Source organism: Equus przewalskii, unplaced genomic scaffold (genome assembly GCF_037783145.1).
Source record: "Equus przewalskii isolate Varuska unplaced genomic scaffold, EquPr2 ChrUn-10, whole genome shotgun sequence".
In the NCBI taxonomy this organism is placed as follows: domain Eukaryota; kingdom Metazoa; phylum Chordata; class Mammalia; order Perissodactyla; family Equidae; genus Equus; species Equus przewalskii.
In genome coordinates this window covers 1,375,206-1,390,524 of record NW_027228747.1, presented here as the reverse complement: position 1 = coordinate 1,390,524, position 15,319 = coordinate 1,375,206, and the positions used below count along the sequence as shown (strand labels likewise).

The 15,319-nt window shown below is 56.8% G+C and overlaps 1 protein-coding gene across 2 annotated transcripts; it reads left to right on the top strand.

Annotated features, from left to right (window-relative positions):
* Nucleotides 1–74: 74 nt before the first annotated feature.
* NPR1 (natriuretic peptide receptor 1) lies at nucleotides 75–14,087 on the top strand. 2 transcript variants are annotated; one of them, XM_008543225.2, is made up of 22 exons: nucleotides 75–1,729; nucleotides 2,447–2,646; nucleotides 3,077–3,190; nucleotides 3,608–3,743; nucleotides 4,110–4,201; nucleotides 4,961–5,096; nucleotides 5,327–5,411; nucleotides 6,283–6,403; nucleotides 6,792–6,866; nucleotides 7,028–7,105; nucleotides 7,537–7,641; nucleotides 7,901–7,972; nucleotides 8,098–8,254; nucleotides 8,538–8,693; nucleotides 8,964–9,132; nucleotides 9,887–10,033; nucleotides 10,120–10,243; nucleotides 10,396–10,464; nucleotides 10,760–10,934; nucleotides 11,171–11,269; nucleotides 12,904–12,995; nucleotides 13,147–14,087. In XM_008543225.2, the coding sequence occupies exons 1-22, from the start codon at nucleotides 1,018–1,020 to the stop codon at nucleotides 13,207–13,209; spliced, it is 3,177 nt and encodes a 1,058-aa protein (XP_008541447.1). In that variant the 5' UTR covers nucleotides 75–1,017; the 3' UTR covers nucleotides 13,210–14,087. The 2 variants fall into 2 exon arrangements, with proteins under 2 accessions (XP_008541447.1, XP_008541448.1); XM_008543226.2 differs by lacking the exon at nucleotides 7,028–7,105 and having other exon boundaries at nucleotides 116–1,729.
* The last annotated feature ends 1,232 nt before the right edge of the window (nucleotides 14,088–15,319 follow it).

The following is a 15,319-nucleotide window of genomic DNA, read 5'->3' as shown; positions in this document are numbered from 1 at the left end:
GGGAGGGATCCTAGGTGGACTGGTCTCGGGGACCCTGGGCTCACCTAAATTAACGTCTTTTTTTAGAAACCATCACCCTCCCGCACCACCCTCAGATAGACACATCCACATACTCACACTTCTTCCTGCCAGGATCCCAAACCAGCACATTTTTCTTCCCCAGACGGAACTAGGTAGGAGGGGAGGGACAAGGTGGGGCGCAAGAGGCCCCTGGATGTTCCCACACACCTCTCTATTCAGCCCTCCTTCCCATCCCCGCGAGGGATCCCCTTCTGCGGGTGCCGCTTCTCTGAGGCGGAAGACCGGGCGCCGAGAAGCGGGAAGAGGGTCTAAGGGGAAAGCGCGGCGAGGGGGGCGGGGGGGGGGGGGGGGCGGGAATGCCCGCAATTTAAGTGCGGGGAGGAAGGAGTTAAAGATCCAGGATTGGCTCCTCTGTCACCAAGTCGGGGAGGGGAAGCGGCCAGGAGGGAGGGTTCGGAGCTTGGCTCAGGTCCTTCCCAGTCCCCCGCGGACAACCGGAGACTTGGGCCGGCCGGACGCCCCTTCTGGCACACTCCCTGGGGCAGGCGCTCACGCACGCATACAAACACTCACACTCCCCTTTTCCTCCCTCGAGCCCTCTCCCATCCTTCTCCCTGGAGTGCTCGCTCGAGCTCTCTTTTTCTCTCTCCTTCTAACACACACACACACACACACACACACACACGCTGTCACTCAAGCTAGGGTCCTCCCGGCTCCTGCGCTCTCCTTCTGGCGCCCACCTGCTCCTCAGCGCCCTCCGTGCACCCCTCCGCCGCGCGTCCTGCCTGGGGTACGCCCGCCCGCCGCGCGCCCCTTGCGCTCCTGGCCCTGACCTTCGCGGCTAGAGAGCCAGCTTGCCCCGGGGTGAGCGCCCCCTCCCCGCTGCTCCTTCCCTCCCACACGGGCGCGCCCGGTGCCCGGGACGGGCCGCTGAGCCAGAGGGGACCGAGGAGGCCATGGTGGGAGCGCTCGCCCGCCGCTGTGCCCGCTGAGGCCATGCAGTGCCCTGGGCGCCCCGCCGGCGCCCGCCTGCGCCTGTTCCTGCTCCTGCTGCCGCTGCTGCTGCTCCCAGGCAGCCGCGCGGGCAACCTGACGGTGGCCGTGGTGCTGCCCCTGACCAACACCTCGTACCCGTGGTCGTGGGCGCGCGTGGGGCCGGCGGTGGAGCTGGCCCTGGCCGGGGTGAAGGCGCGGCCCGACTTGCTGCCCGGCTGGACGGTCCGCACGGTGCTGGGCAGCAGCGAGAACGCGCTGGGCGTCTGCTCCGACACCGCCGCGCCCCTGGCCGCCGTGGACCTCAAGTGGGAGCACAACCCCGCGGTGTTCCTGGGCCCCGGCTGCGTGTACGCCGCTGCCCCGGTGGGGCGCTTCACGGCGCACTGGCGGGTGCCGCTGCTGACCGCCGGCGCCCCGGCGCTGGGCTTCGGGGCCAAGGACGAATACGCGCTGACCACCCGCACGGGGCCCAGCCACGCCAAGCTGGGCGACTTCGTGGCGGCGCTGCACCGACGGCTGGGCTGGGAGCGCCAGGCGCTCGTGCTCTACGCCTACCAGCCCGGCAACGACCAGCCCTGCTTCTTCGTAGTGGAGGGGCTGTACATGCGGGTCCGCGACCGCCTCAACATCACGGTGGACCACCTGGAGTTCGCCGAGGGCGACCACGACCACTACACCATGCTGCTGCGGACCGTGGGGCGCAAAGGCCGAGGTGAGAGGCCGGCACCCGGGTCCCGCCGCTTTGCCCCGGGGCCTTCTCTCTAAACGGTCAAAGGCTCCGGGCGGTCTTCTCTGGGCCAGTCTTCTGTCGCCTCGAGGCTCGTCATTCCTGTCTCAGCCTCCTCGGCCCTTTCTACCTCGGAGTTTTCACTTCCCTCTCCTTCTCAACATCCTCTCTCTCTTCTCGTTCCTATGCTCTCCTCTCCTCTCACCTCCCCTACTCCCCCACTTCCTTCCCACCGGTTCCTCCAGAGTTAACAGGAGGGAGAAAACGTCTGCTACCACCCTGACACTTAGTAGGTCCCTGGCTTAGTTCTCATCCCTATTTTTCTCCTTCATTTTCTGTCGCTTCCCAACAGCCTTCTCCCCTCCTCCATCTTCTCCTCCCATTGCTCCCACGCGGCCCTCTCTTCCTCCAGTCCCCTCTTCAGCTGGCCCCTCCCCTCCCTTTCCTCCTTTCTTGACCCACCTTGCCCACCTTCAGCTCTGCTATTACCCCTCTCCCAAACTCTGCTTCTTCCTCCTCCTCCTCCCACACTTCGTCTTTCTCCAGCCGCAGACTAGAGGAAGTCTGAGTTACACTTAGCTACCACAGGGTCTCCAACTGCAGCCTCTGGAAGCCCCAGCTGCCCTACCCAATGAGTCCCATCTTCTCACTCCCTCAGAGTCTAGGCTTCTCTCTCTCTGACCTCTCCCCCTTCCTTCCCAGTTATCTACATCTGCAGCTCCCCAGACACCTTCAGAACCCTGATGCTCCTGGCCCTGGAAGCTGGCCTGAGTGGGGAGAACTACGTTTTCTTCCACCTGGACCTCTTTGGGCAAAGTCTGCAAGGTGCACATGGCCTTGCTCCGCGCAGGCCCTGGGAGAGAGGGGATGGCCATGATGTCAGTGCCCATCAGGCCTTTCAGGTGAGTGTCCAGGTTGGAAGCCCAGGCTGTGGGACTCTGAGCTGATGGCACATAGTTTCTGGGCACTGGTCCCTCAGTGTCTGAAAGGATTCCGGAAAAGAGGTTCTTGATGCTCATAGAAAGTTAGGTGACGGAGGGCAGGAGGCTGGGATGAGGGGTGTATAGAGGGCCAGGGGACTTCAGAGCCAAGAAGCTAAAAAGATGAGAGAATGGGCTTGAAGTGGGAGGAGTTCCAGTCCTGCAGACTAACAGGACTTGGAGAAGCCATCCATTGATCCCTTGATTTGGAGCAGGCAGCACCTCACACAGGACATAGGATCCAGTTTGACCTGAACTAAGCAAAGATGCAGCTCTGGGAGGTGGACCCCAGGGTACTGGGAGGACAGGGGTCAGCTCCCAGCTCTCCCCTCTCCACTGACCCCTTCCTCAGGCTGCCAAAATCATTACATATAAAGAGCCGGATAATCCTGAGTACTTGGAGTTCCTGCAGAAGCTAAAACACTTGGTCCATGAGCAGTTCAACTTCACCCTGGAGGATGGCCTGGTAAGAGGGGGTCCTGGGACCCTCCAGTGTGGACCTCCAGCCCCCACCCCATGGGCCTCTGCCAGTTTCCACCTGTTCTCTCAGCCAGCCCAGTATTCCCAGGTCTCCTCTTCTTTCCCTTCCCATCATTCCTATATCTCTATTGATGATGGAGAAGGATATTGACAAGTTGTTCAACCTCTGAAACTCACATCCTCACCAGTTAAGTGAGGATGATACATCCTGTCCTAGCTGCCTAGCAGGATTCAGAAGGGGTGGTATATGCAGAGGCATCTTATAAGTAGTAAAATCTCTCTGTCCTGTGTTGTTTTCTCCCATGATCTCCAAGCTCCCAGTACCTCCCATTTCCTCCCCCACAGCGCCCCGCGCTATGCCCTTCATACATCCCACCCAGCCAAGCTCTGCTTGCCCCTGCAGGTGAACACCATCCCAGCATCCTTCCACGATGGGCTCCTGCTCTATGTCCAGGCAGTGACAGAGACTCTGGCTCATGGGGGAACTGTCACCGATGGGGAGGGCATCACTCAGCGGATGTGGAACCGAAGTTTCCAAGGTCAGGGCCTGGAGGTGGCAGGAATGGGCTGCCTTGGGGTGCCCCAAGCAGGAGGCCATGAGAAACCTCTAGCCCCGCAGCAAAGGTAGTTGCTTGCCCACGCCAAGCTCTTCCTCTCCTCTGTAAGGAACATCCACAGCTTCCCTTAGGTCCTCCTTCCACGTCTATCTCCCTAGTTCCATCAAAAAGACCTCCTAAGTGCCCAGCCCCAATCATTACTGCTGCTGAAACATCAGTCCCTTTATTATTATTCCGTATGTATATGTTTGGAGGGCAAGGCAGAGAAGACCCAGGATGGAGATGAGGTGGGGGGGTCCCTGAACTTCCAGTCTCTCAAAACACAGCCGTCTTCCTCCGTGCCCCCAGGTGTGACAGGATACTTGAAAATGGACAGCAATGGAGATCGGGAGACCGACTTCTCCCTCTGGGATATGGATCCTGAGACTGGGGCCTTCAGGGTAAGGTTGTGCCCTTCGAAGACAGTGCCAACTGGGAATGACATCTTGCCCTCCTACCTCCCCCCATGGCCCTACCAGGGCATCTGTCTACTCTGTAGTCACACAACCATGCTTGGTCACTTACAGAGAGCCCTAGATAAAAGAGACACAGCTCCAGTCTGGGGGAGCAACCAGAATTACAAGGACTCACAGGCATGACCCTTGGGGAGCCCCATGTCTTAGGAGGGAGCATAGCCCTACCCTCAGGAAGTCCCATGTCTCCTAAGGTAGGTAGGACCCCAGCCCAGCAGAGACAGGCCGACTCAGGGCCAAGATGAATGCACATCGTACAGCTCTATAACCACATCAGGAACAGGAAGGGATTGAGGCCACAGGCACCAAGGAGCAGATCATGCAGGCAAGGCTTCCGGGAGGAGGGGTACATGGCTTAGGCTTGGGAATGTGGACTGAGAACACTGCCTTTTCCTGTTTTCTATGTGCTTCAGCCCAAGATTATAAACTCCCTGAGTGTAGGGCTAGGGTTCTGTATGGAGCTTCCTTTATAAAACCCTTGAGTAGTTTCCAAGTGTTTCCACTCTGATAACATGGGCATAGGTATGACGGCTTTCTGTAGCCACTCACAGAGGGGCTTGTGAATAGCTGACAGCCCAGATACAGGCCCTGGAAGCAACGATGCGGTAGGTGAGAGGCAGGACTGCCCCACTGGACAGGAGGCCTCACCCCAGGCCTTTCCCGCCCACCACTTCTGCTCTTCCATAGGTTGTTCTGAACTACAATGGGACTTCCCAAGAGCTTGTGGCCATGTCAGGGCGCAACCTGAACTGGCCCCTGGGGTATCCGCCTCCCGACATCCCCAAATGCGGCTTTGACAATGAGGACCCAGCCTGCAACCAAGGTGACTGCCCCTTGCCATCCAGGCCTCCATTCTGGAGACGCTGCATCCTCCCCACCTCAGGGAGTCAGAGAGGGGCTCCTCTCCCACACTGAGAGTTTTCTGGAGAGACTCCTCCCGCCTTTTTCTTCCCTTCATCCATCATCCTAGTTGACTGATTGACTATTAGAAGTTTCTTCCTCCTGCTGTCTAACCAAAATCTCTATTGCTGCAATTTGGACTCTCTCCTACAGACCACTTTTCCACCCTGGTAGTGCTGGCTTTGGTGGGCAGCCTCTCCCTGCTCAGCATTCTGATCGTCTCCTTTTTCATATACAGGTGAGCCTCGGGATGACGGTAGTGAGTGAGGTTGGGAGACCAGGAGAACTAGCAGCAGAGGAGATGGCAGGGACCCAGAGGGAAGGAGTAAGGGGTGAAGGCACAGCAGGGGAAGGCTGAGGGAGATGGGGGAGAAAAGAGACTAAAAAGCTTTGAGACACAGGGAAGAGAGAAGGAGGAGGGAACAAGGACAGGAGTGGACAGGGAGGGTGTGGGGGATCCCAGACGGAGCCGAGCAGTTGGGGGAGTGACATCACAGGGGCGTGGCTTGTAGCCTGTAGGCCCCTTTACCCTCCCTTCCTACTGGAGCAGACCGGATGGATAGCAGCAGTTCAAACCCTTTGGGATTGGGCCCATTTTAGTTAAGCAGGGATGGCGAGCCCTGTGTGTACCAGGTGGAACCAGGAACGGAGGAGAGAGATAAAGGAGCCTGTTCCTGCCTTCCGGTGGGAGTCTGAAAGGAAAGTGCAGGAGAAGTTGCCAACAGAGAGAAGCAAGGAGGGAGGGAGAAAATCGGTGCTGGTTGAGTATATACTATGTGCACTTTCACAACAATATTTCTTTTCATTCTTATAATAATGCTTTGAAATAAATATCAAGGTCCCCAATTTCCAAATGAGGACATTTGGGACATGAGACTCAGAGAAATGAAGTGGCCACCCCAAGGTCCCCAATGAGGCAGAATTTCACCCAAGCCTCCTGACTCTCAGCCCAGAGGATGCAATTCCCCATCAGCCTCTTAGCAAAGCAGTAGGGCTGTCTCTTAACACAAGCAGTGGTCCCAGGGCTCTGAGAAGGGGCTGTGGAGCAGAGCACCCCCATCCTGAGTCCAGGCTCAGACATGGGCTCAGATACAGGTTTCACGCCCCAGGAAGATGCAGCTGGAAAAGGAACTGGCCTCAGAGCTGTGGCGGGTGCGCTGGGAGGATGTGCAGCCCAGTAGCCTTGAGAGGCACCTCCGGAGTGCAGGCAGCCGGCTGACCTTGAGCGGGGTGAGTACACTGGTGTTGGGGGGAATGGAGGAGAGCTGGGCATGGTGGGGGGCAGTACCTGATGGGCAGGGGGGAGAGCAGGGTTCTAGTCCCAGCTCTGCTTTCACTTGCTGTGTGACCTTGGTAGATCTCTGAGGCTCGCTCAGATGATTACGTCTATAGAGGCTCCCTCACAGGGCTCTTACAAAGGTCAAAAATAGTATTTTTGTGAAAGATCATTTAAAAAAAATGTAAATAAGGATAGGATTTCATGATGTGGAATGAGAAGCAGAGTGACACAAGGATAAGGTAGGGGGGTGAAGATCAGAGCTCAAGAAACAGGATGGAGATCTGGGTCCATGGGGGGCCCCCCCGGGCTGACCACCCCTCCTGCTCTCCATCCCTTCAGAGAGGCTCCAATTACGGCTCCCTGCTAACCACAGAAGGCCAGTTTCAAGTCTTTGCCAAGACAGCGTATTATAAGGTGGGCCTGGGAAAAGATGCTTGTCCTCAGGATTGGGGCAGAGCTCTGCTCTGACAAAGATGGGGAGGGTCGCAGGGGCAGCGGTTGGCTGTCAGGAGCAGCTGGAGTTCCCAGGGCATTGGGCCATTTCCTTACAGTGACAGTCTCCATTCCTTGCCCAGGGCAACCTTGTGGCTGTGAAACGCCTGAACCGTAAACGCATTGAGCTGACACGAAAAGTCCTGTTTGAACTGAAGCATGTAATGTGGGGGAGGAGGCAGTGGCCTGGGGGAGGGTCCCAGGGGGACACAGGGATGTTGGCCAACAGAACTGGTTATGGAGGGACCTCAGGGTATCCTAGGAAACAGCAGGGACAGTAGCCGTGGGCTGGGCCCTTGCAAATTGTGAATGGGAGTAGGGGATCACAGATGCGGGAAGGGACTAGCAGAGATCATGGAGGAAGTCCTTGAGGGGCCATAGTTGATGCCCTGACAGTGGAGGGCTTAGGAGGCAGAGGGAGGAGGGAGCAGATTCTGGGGAAGGTGGGCTAAGAACATGGGTGGGAATCACCAGGGAAGGTCCTAGAATGTCTGCAGGGAGTTAGGAAGAGTGAGGGGTCCCTGAGGGTGGGGGGCAACTTGGTGAGGAGTGACGGCTCTGTCAGGCTCCTGATGCTGGCTCCCACCTGCAGATGCGGGATGTGCAGAATGAACACCTGACCAGGTTTGTGGGTGCCTGCACCGACCCCCCCAACATCTGTATCCTCACAGAGTACTGTCCCCGGGGGAGCCTGCAGGTGAGGGGACAGGGGAGTATGAGGAAACCTGGGTCTAGCCCTGGCTCTGCCCCTCACCGGCCATATGACCCCAGGAAAGCCTCCCCCTCTTTCTGACCTTTCTTTACCCCATCTGTAAAATGGGAGTGGGGGGAGGGCAGTGGCACTAGAGTAAATCCAGAGCTTTGTCCTGCTGTGCGGTTTCCATCAGTGGGACCCCTGCCCTCGTCCTCCTGGGGGAGTCTGCAGGGTACAGGTCTGACTCTCACTGCCCCAGCAGGACATTCTGGAGAATGAGAGCATCACCCTGGACTGGATGTTCCGGTACTCTCTCACCAATGACATCGTCAAGGTAGGCCCAGAAAAGCCCACTGGATGGGGTGGGTAGGGGTGGGAGAGGGCCAGGCATGCTTCTCCTTCCGCCTTGGTTGTAGGTCCCACCCAGAGCCAAGACCCCTGCCTCCCCAAATTTCCCAGGGTATGCTGTTCCTACACAATGGGGCCATTTGCTCCCATGGGAACCTCAAGTCATCCAACTGCGTGGTAGACGGGCGCTTTGTGCTCAAGATCACCGACTACGGGCTGGAGAGCTTCAGGGACCTGGAGACTGAGCAAGGACACACCCTCTATGCCAGTGAGCCCAGGCCCGACTCTGACCCCTAACACCACCCCCAGCACAGCCCAGTCGGGAGACTGATGCCTGGCCTCTGATGGGCTTGGACCCTCCTGACTCCCAGCTCAATTCATCCATCAGTAGGAAGCAGTGCCAGACCAAGGGGTCTCAAGGCCTCTTTTAGCTCTAGCACTCAGTGTGATGTCTCCATATCAGTCCCAGCCACATCCTTTAGGACCTTGTTTCCCCTCACCCCTTGGCTTTGCGGCCCTTCATCCTGTGACTTCTGACCTCTGACCCACAGAAAAGTTGTGGACTGCCCCTGAGCTCCTGAGAATGGCCTCGCCCCCTGCCCGGGGCTCCCAGGCTGGTGACGTGTACAGCTTTGGGATCATCCTTCAGGAGATTGCCCTGAGGAGTGGTGTCTTCCATGTGGAAGGTTTGGACCTCAGCCCCAAAGGTGAGAGGACCATGCTGTCCCCTAGCCCTGCCACATTTAACTAGCCCTGGCCCCAGAGAGAGGGACCCCTGGAAACACCACCACACCTTCCTTCTGGAATGCTCAGCCACCATCCTTTGCTCTATTGCTGCCAGTGACCCTGATGCATGACTGGCCCAGTTCCCTGCGGGGCTCCCCTGCCTCGTGCCCTGGTCCTGTACCTCCCGACCCCGCCTCTAAACAGGCCCATGGTTGGCTCCACCCCACAGCCCCTCTCCCCCCACTTTACAGAGATCATCGAGCGTGTGACTCGGGGTGAGCAGCCCCCCTTCCGGCCCTCCCTGGCCCTGCAGAGTCACCTGGAGGAACTGGGGCAGCTGATGCAGAGGTGCTGGGCAGAAGACCCGCAGGAGCGGCCGCCCTTCCAGCAGATCCGCTTGATGCTGCGCAAGTTTAACAGGTCACTGGCGTTATTTGTGGATCCCCCACTTCCCCTGCCCCCTACAGACACCATATACCCCACACTTAAGTCTTATCCCTGCAGTGGCAGAGGGAGCCCACTCATAGCCCACTTACATAGCCTACTTCAGCCCACCAGAGCCTCACAGCCCCCCCAGGAATACTGTATCACCCAGCTGTCCCCAGTCCTGCCCCTCATACCCCTCTCCTCCACCAACTTCACCACTCCACAGCCTTCTTACTCAGCCCTGGGACCAGCCCTGAGTCGTCAGTGATGTGCAGAGTAAATGAGCCACCCACCCCTGGCCTCCCACCTTCTCCCCTACGGCGTCTATGCCCTCTGAAGGAGCTCCCACTGCAGCCCTTTGATCTCCCTTTCTCAGGGTCCCCACTGGGGCCCAGTTCCTCCAGACACACCCTCTGCCAGCCTGTGTGCCCTCACTCTGCTCTCAATTGATCCCTGTCCCTTTCGCCTCCTCGACCTCCTTCTAACTCACTGTGTTCAGCAAAGAGGAACAAAACAGCCAGTTGAAGTATGAAGCTTCATACTCAACCCTGGAGTCTCAGAGATGAATTGAACTTTCCTCTGACCCTTTTCCCCTGCCTCCCAACCCTGACCCTCTCCAGGGACCCCGCAGTAGTTGAAGATGGGCCGACATGAAGCCTTGATAGGGCAAGTGCCTGGGGTGGGCATTCAGGGTAGGGCGGGCTGCTCCTCTCTCACCACCCCCGCCTGCCGCCATCCCCTGCCCCAGGGAGCACAGCAGCAACATCCTGGACAACCTGCTGTCCCGCATGGAGCAGTATGCCAACAACCTGGAGGAGCTGGTGGAGGAGCGGACTCAGGCCTACCTGGAGGAGAAGCGCAAGGCCGAAGCCCTGCTGTACCAGATCCTGCCTCAGTGAGTGCCCGTGTCTGGTGACCCCCTGTTGCCCCTGTCCCCACCCACCTCACCCTCTGATCCCACACCTGTCCCTGACCCCTCAGCTCAGTGGCTGAGCAGCTGAAGCGTGGGGAGACGGTCCAGGCCGAAGCCTTTGACAGCGTTACTATCTACTTCAGTGACATTGTGGGTTTCACAGCCCTGTCAGCAGAGAGCACGCCCATGCAGGTGAGTCAGGGTGCAGCCACAGGCGTCAGAGCAGGCAGGTGTGTGTCCCTGAACATCTCCATCTCACAGGCCTGCCTCTGGTTCCGCTTTCCACATCCAAGCCCAGGTGGGTCCCTTACTCCCCACCCTTCTTGGCTTCTCTTTCCTTCCAGGTGGTGACACTGCTCAATGACCTGTACACTTGCTTTGATGCCGTCATAGACAACTTTGATGTGTACAAGGTGAGGGTGGGAGTAGGGATAGGAAGGGACAGACAGAGGGACATGGGCAGGGTCAGAGAAAGGTGAGGGGCAGAATGACATAGAGTATTAAGAGAGGAGACCAAGGGACATGGGCAAAGACAGTGTCACAGGGAGACCCAGGAACAAGCAGGGAAACCGCGCGGGGTGTAGGGGATGAGCAAAGACAGTGGGTGGCGGATTGGGGGACAGAATGACAGTGCGCCTGCTGTGGGGGCGGCACAGGGAAGAGAAAGTTCCAGCCTTCCTGTCCTCCACTCTCTCGCCGTCCTCACAGGTGGAGACCATCGGCGATGCCTACATGGTGGTGTCGGGGCTCCCGGTGCGGAATGGGCGGCTGCACGCCCGCGAGGTGGCCCGCATGGCCCTGGCGCTGCTGGACGCCGTGCGCTCCTTCCGCATCCGCCACCGGCCCCACGAGCAGCTGCGCCTGCGCATCGGCATCCACACAGGTGAGGCCGCCTGAGGCTCGTGGAGGGGGCTCCTAAAGGCTGGAGCTGCGGGGTGGAGACTTGTCCCCAGGTTCAGCCCCTCCCCACCCCGACACACATTCTTGCGTTCCCACCGGCCACAAATCCCACCTCCTGCCTCTCCTGGAGCCCCGCCCTGTGGCCACCCTCCGTTCCTCCCACCTACCACCCTTAACACCACGTCTATCCCCACGCTGATGGGCTTCCACCCTCTGCAGGGCCCGTGTGTGCTGGTGTGGTAGGGCTGAAGATGCCCCGTTACTGTCTCTTTGGGGACACGGTCAACACGGCCTCAAGAATGGAGTCTAACGGGGAAGGTATGTGGCCCCCCTAGACAGATGGGGAGGGCAGGTAGCTGTAGCCCAGGAAGGCCCTCCAGGCAGCTTGTACCTGTCCAGTCCCTGTTCCGGCTCCTAGCTCTCCTCCTAGTCTCCCTTCTCAAGGGTTCTGTCTGGGCCCATCACCTTGAATCTAATCAGAGACTCAGAACCCTGTGGCCCCTTCTTGCCAAATGATTGAGAAGTCTTTCCAGGCCAATGTTCAACAGTTCCCAGCAGGAATCCCACCTTTAGGGCCCCTCTGCTCCCTCTTGGGTGTGGTAAAGAGGGCTTCCCAGCAGCCCACTTGGGTGTGAATCTCAGCTCCACAACTGACACAATGTGTCTGTTGGCTACACTTCCTTGAGCCTCGGCTGTCCTCATCTGTAAAATGAGAAGAAAATATCTACCTCAGAAGAGTTATGTGAGAAAGCCATATAACATGACCAGCATGTAACTGTCACTCAGCTTTTCTGAGCCTCAGCTGTTTGTTTATGTGTAAAATGATGCCTGTCTCAGAGTTGTAAAAAACCTGGCACAACCCCTGGCACACAGTCAGTCCCTAATCAATGCCTCCTCCCACCTCTTCCCTTGGTCGTTCTTCCTGTTGATCTTCTATCCTCCTGCTGTATTCAACACAATTCAATTCAGCAAACATTTATCTAGCGCCTACTGAGTACCAAGCCCTGTAGAGAGGTGATGACCCAGACCCACAGTTTGCTGGGGAGTCCATGCGAACCCTACCTAAGCCTCTTGGTGGGAAAAGGGCTGCTTGGGAGCCCAGAGGGGGGCTGATTCAGTAGATATTCCCTGGACACTGTGAGTGTCCCCAGGAGTGGTAGGGACAGGTTCAGAGGGAGGTCGAAGGGGTGTGGGATACACCTGGTCAGGAATCAGGAGGCCTGGGTCTGACCTCAACGTCTTGGGCAGACTGCCTCTCCTAGGCCTCAGCCCCTCCGTCATGAAATGAAAGTGTTGAGTTAAATAAGAGTGATAGCAGCCACTTATAGTGCTTCCTGAGTGCCAGAGTCTGTTTAAATACTTTATGAATGTTAAATGTAATTCTCACACAAGGCTTTGAGATGGGTACTGTTGCTATGAGCATCTTATAGACCAGAAAAATGAGGCACAGAGAGTTTATATTACTTCCCCAAGCAAGTGTCCACACTGAGACTCATACTAGGCAGAGCAAGATCCAAAGTCTGGCTCCTAACCAGTGCACTCTACTGTCCGAGCCTGGTGACGCTCTAGGGTCCTGTGCGATAGAACTTTCTGCAGTAATGGAAATGTTCTGTAATGCGTGCTGTCCAATATGGCAGCCTCTGTCACAGGGGGCTAGTGATCACTTCAAATGTGGTCGTGAACTGAGGCATTGAATTTTTAACTGTATTTAGTTTTAATTAATTTAAATAGCCTCATGTGGCTCTTGACTACCGTGATGCACATCACAGCTCTAGAGTTCTAAGGCAGGGGCCGGTATGGTCAGACATCACGTTGGGGGGGGCGGGGGTCTGAATTAGGAGGCTTCCTGGGCCAAAAGGAAGGAGGGGAGCAAATTTCCACTCCCACAGTCCCTGATTTCTCCTGCTCCTATCTCTTGCATCCCTCATCTTCTTCTCTCTTACCCTACCCAGCCCTGAAGATCCACTTGTCTTCTGAGACCAAGGCTGTCCTGGAGGAGTTTGGTGGTTTCGAGCTGGAGCTTCGAGGGGATGTAGAAATGAAGGTAGAGAAGGAAGCCCCTGCTCTCACCACCCCTTGGGTCCCAGAGCCAGTAACCCTCCCAGGCCCCTTCTCAAGCAGCCAGCCCCACTCCCATCAGGTGGGAAAGTGGGCGTGCCCCTCCCACCCCATGCTTCTCTTCCTTTTCCCTCCAGGGCAAAGGCAAAGTTCGGACCTACTGGCTTTTGGGGGAGTGGGGGAGCAGCACCCGAGGCTGACCTGCCTCCTTTCCTGGCCTTCCACACCTCCCTTCCTGTGTCAGAGGCAACAGAGAGGTGGCAGGCCTCAGCCTCTGCCACAGCAGCCCTGCCATTGCCAAAGGATTGGAGAAGTGGTTTGAACAGCTCCGGTATGCTAACCCCGGTGGAGACACAGATATTACCTCTGAAAGAGAACTGGTATGGGGGAGACCGCGGAGCTCACAGGACTGGACCAAGCACACAGTCATGCCTAGTGGCGCACACGTAGGCACCCACACCCCCTCTCCACCCTGACTCGGGTTGGGGTGTGGATTCCCGGCCCCTCCTGCCCCTCCCTGTGCCCTCCTCCCTCAACCTTGCTACACTGTGACTTTTATGGGGAGAGGGAAGAGCCACCTTTGGGGAATAGGAAAAGGGACTATAGGTGAATCCAGGGGATGGAGGGAGTCCACACCTGGGTCTAGCCCACATGGGCCACAAACACTTTCCTGTCCCCCACCACCCAACATTGGACACAGTGCACTGGGGAGAAAGGGGCAGCACGGAGGGGCTGCGGGCCTGTATGCCTTGCTTCTCCTGTGAGCAGAGACCATTAAAATCTTTATTCCAGTGACAGTGTCTCTTTTGGAGGGAGCGAGGGTTGCCAGAAAACACAGCCATGTTCTCCACCCTCTACTTCACATAAAACTTCTTTCTCAATCTGGGAATGCAGTATCTGAAAAGGCTGCAGTTCGCCTTGTGGTCTAAGGACCTGTCTACACCCTTAAGAATTATTGAGGGCCCCAAAGAGCTTTTGTTTATGTGGGTTACATCTATTGATATATACTACATTAGAAATTAAAACAAGTCCTTATTAACTCATTTAAAATAACTGTAATAAACCCATCACATGTTAATATTTTTTCTTGCTTTATTAAGGACATTCTTAAGAGAAACTGGCTTTCTTTTGCTGCCAATGTGTGGTCATGAATACAATGACTAGTTTGGTGCTACTGCCTTGATTTATGCTAAGACACCAGCAGTTTTACCCCCATTGCTTTCAAACCATCAGTGCAAATATCAGTACAGTCAATAAGGCAAACAGTCTACTTGTAGGATTATGAAAATTGTTTTGACTTTATCCATCTCCTGAAAGGGTCCTGGGGACTCCCAGGGTCTGTGGACCACACTTCGAGAACTGCTATAGTACCCAATGCCTGGCATACAGCAGGAACATACTGAGTGTGGACCGAATGGAGTGTCCTTGGCGTCTCCTGCTCCATGAGGCCTGGGAGCCAAGAAGGAGGAATGGGGGTGGGAACATTTTACCACAGTTGAGATTTTGGGATTGTCCATCTGCCCCTCCATTCCCATGCCAGTGTAGACAAATGTGAGTGATAGTTTGCGAAATGACTCTCAGCTGGGCTAAGGGCCCTCCTTTCCCTGCTCCAGCCACCCACCCCACCCCCTTCCTGAGCAGGCAGGCAGGAATGCGAATGCGGGGGAGAGGTGGCTGCAGCTTCACCTCCCTCGTGGGGAAAGAAAGTGCCAGACATTTCTTCAGTACCATCCATCAAGTGCAGACAGGCCCCTCCTCCGACCTCCCCAAGCCTCTTTCTGCAGTCCCCGCCCAGTGGGACCGGAGGTAGGGGTGGGCTATGGGGAACTTGGACGGTCTGTCTTCAGGGCAGTGCTCCTGATACACAAGTGGTGGTCTGGCAGTGAAGAAAGGATAAATTGTTCTCCCTCTTGTCCAGGGACTCTTCTTGATGTTCTCTGCTCCCTGCCCACCCTTTTTGGCCTCAGTCAGATTTGATTTATTGGGAAAGGGAGCTTATACGGTCAAGTCCTCACCCTCCTCAGCTGGGGAAGAAGAGAAGGATGGTTGCCCTGGTAACCACAGCATACTCAACTTCCTGGTGGGCCCTGGTGGCCATGTTGACTCCCATGCCCCAATTCCTCCTCCCAGGGGTAGTAGACAGCCTGGGAGGGGCTGTCTAGAAGAGAGTGGATATGCTAAAGAGATCTGTGGGGCCTAAGAAGTTAGATCAGTGTGGGGTCTGGGATATCTAAAGAGACTGGGGCTTTGGGGAGGGGAGACTGTAGGAGATGAGGTGGGGAAGGGGGGGCGGGGAGCTGAATGACTGAG

Bases quoted from the DNA above. Each gene is read 5' to 3' on its own strand.
- NPR1 (XM_008543225.2), top strand. From the start codon at position 1,018: ATGCAGTGCCCTGGGCGCCCCGCCGGCGCCCGCCTGCGCCTGTTCCTG. The intron at 2,647-3,076 runs GTGAGTGTCCAG...CCCCTTCCTCAG, and splicing joins GTGCCCATCAGGCCTTTCAG to GCTGCCAAAATCATTACATA. The intron at 8,255-8,537 runs GTGAGCCCAGGC...TCTGACCCACAG, and splicing joins AGGACACACCCTCTATGCCA to AAAAGTTGTGGACTGCCCCT.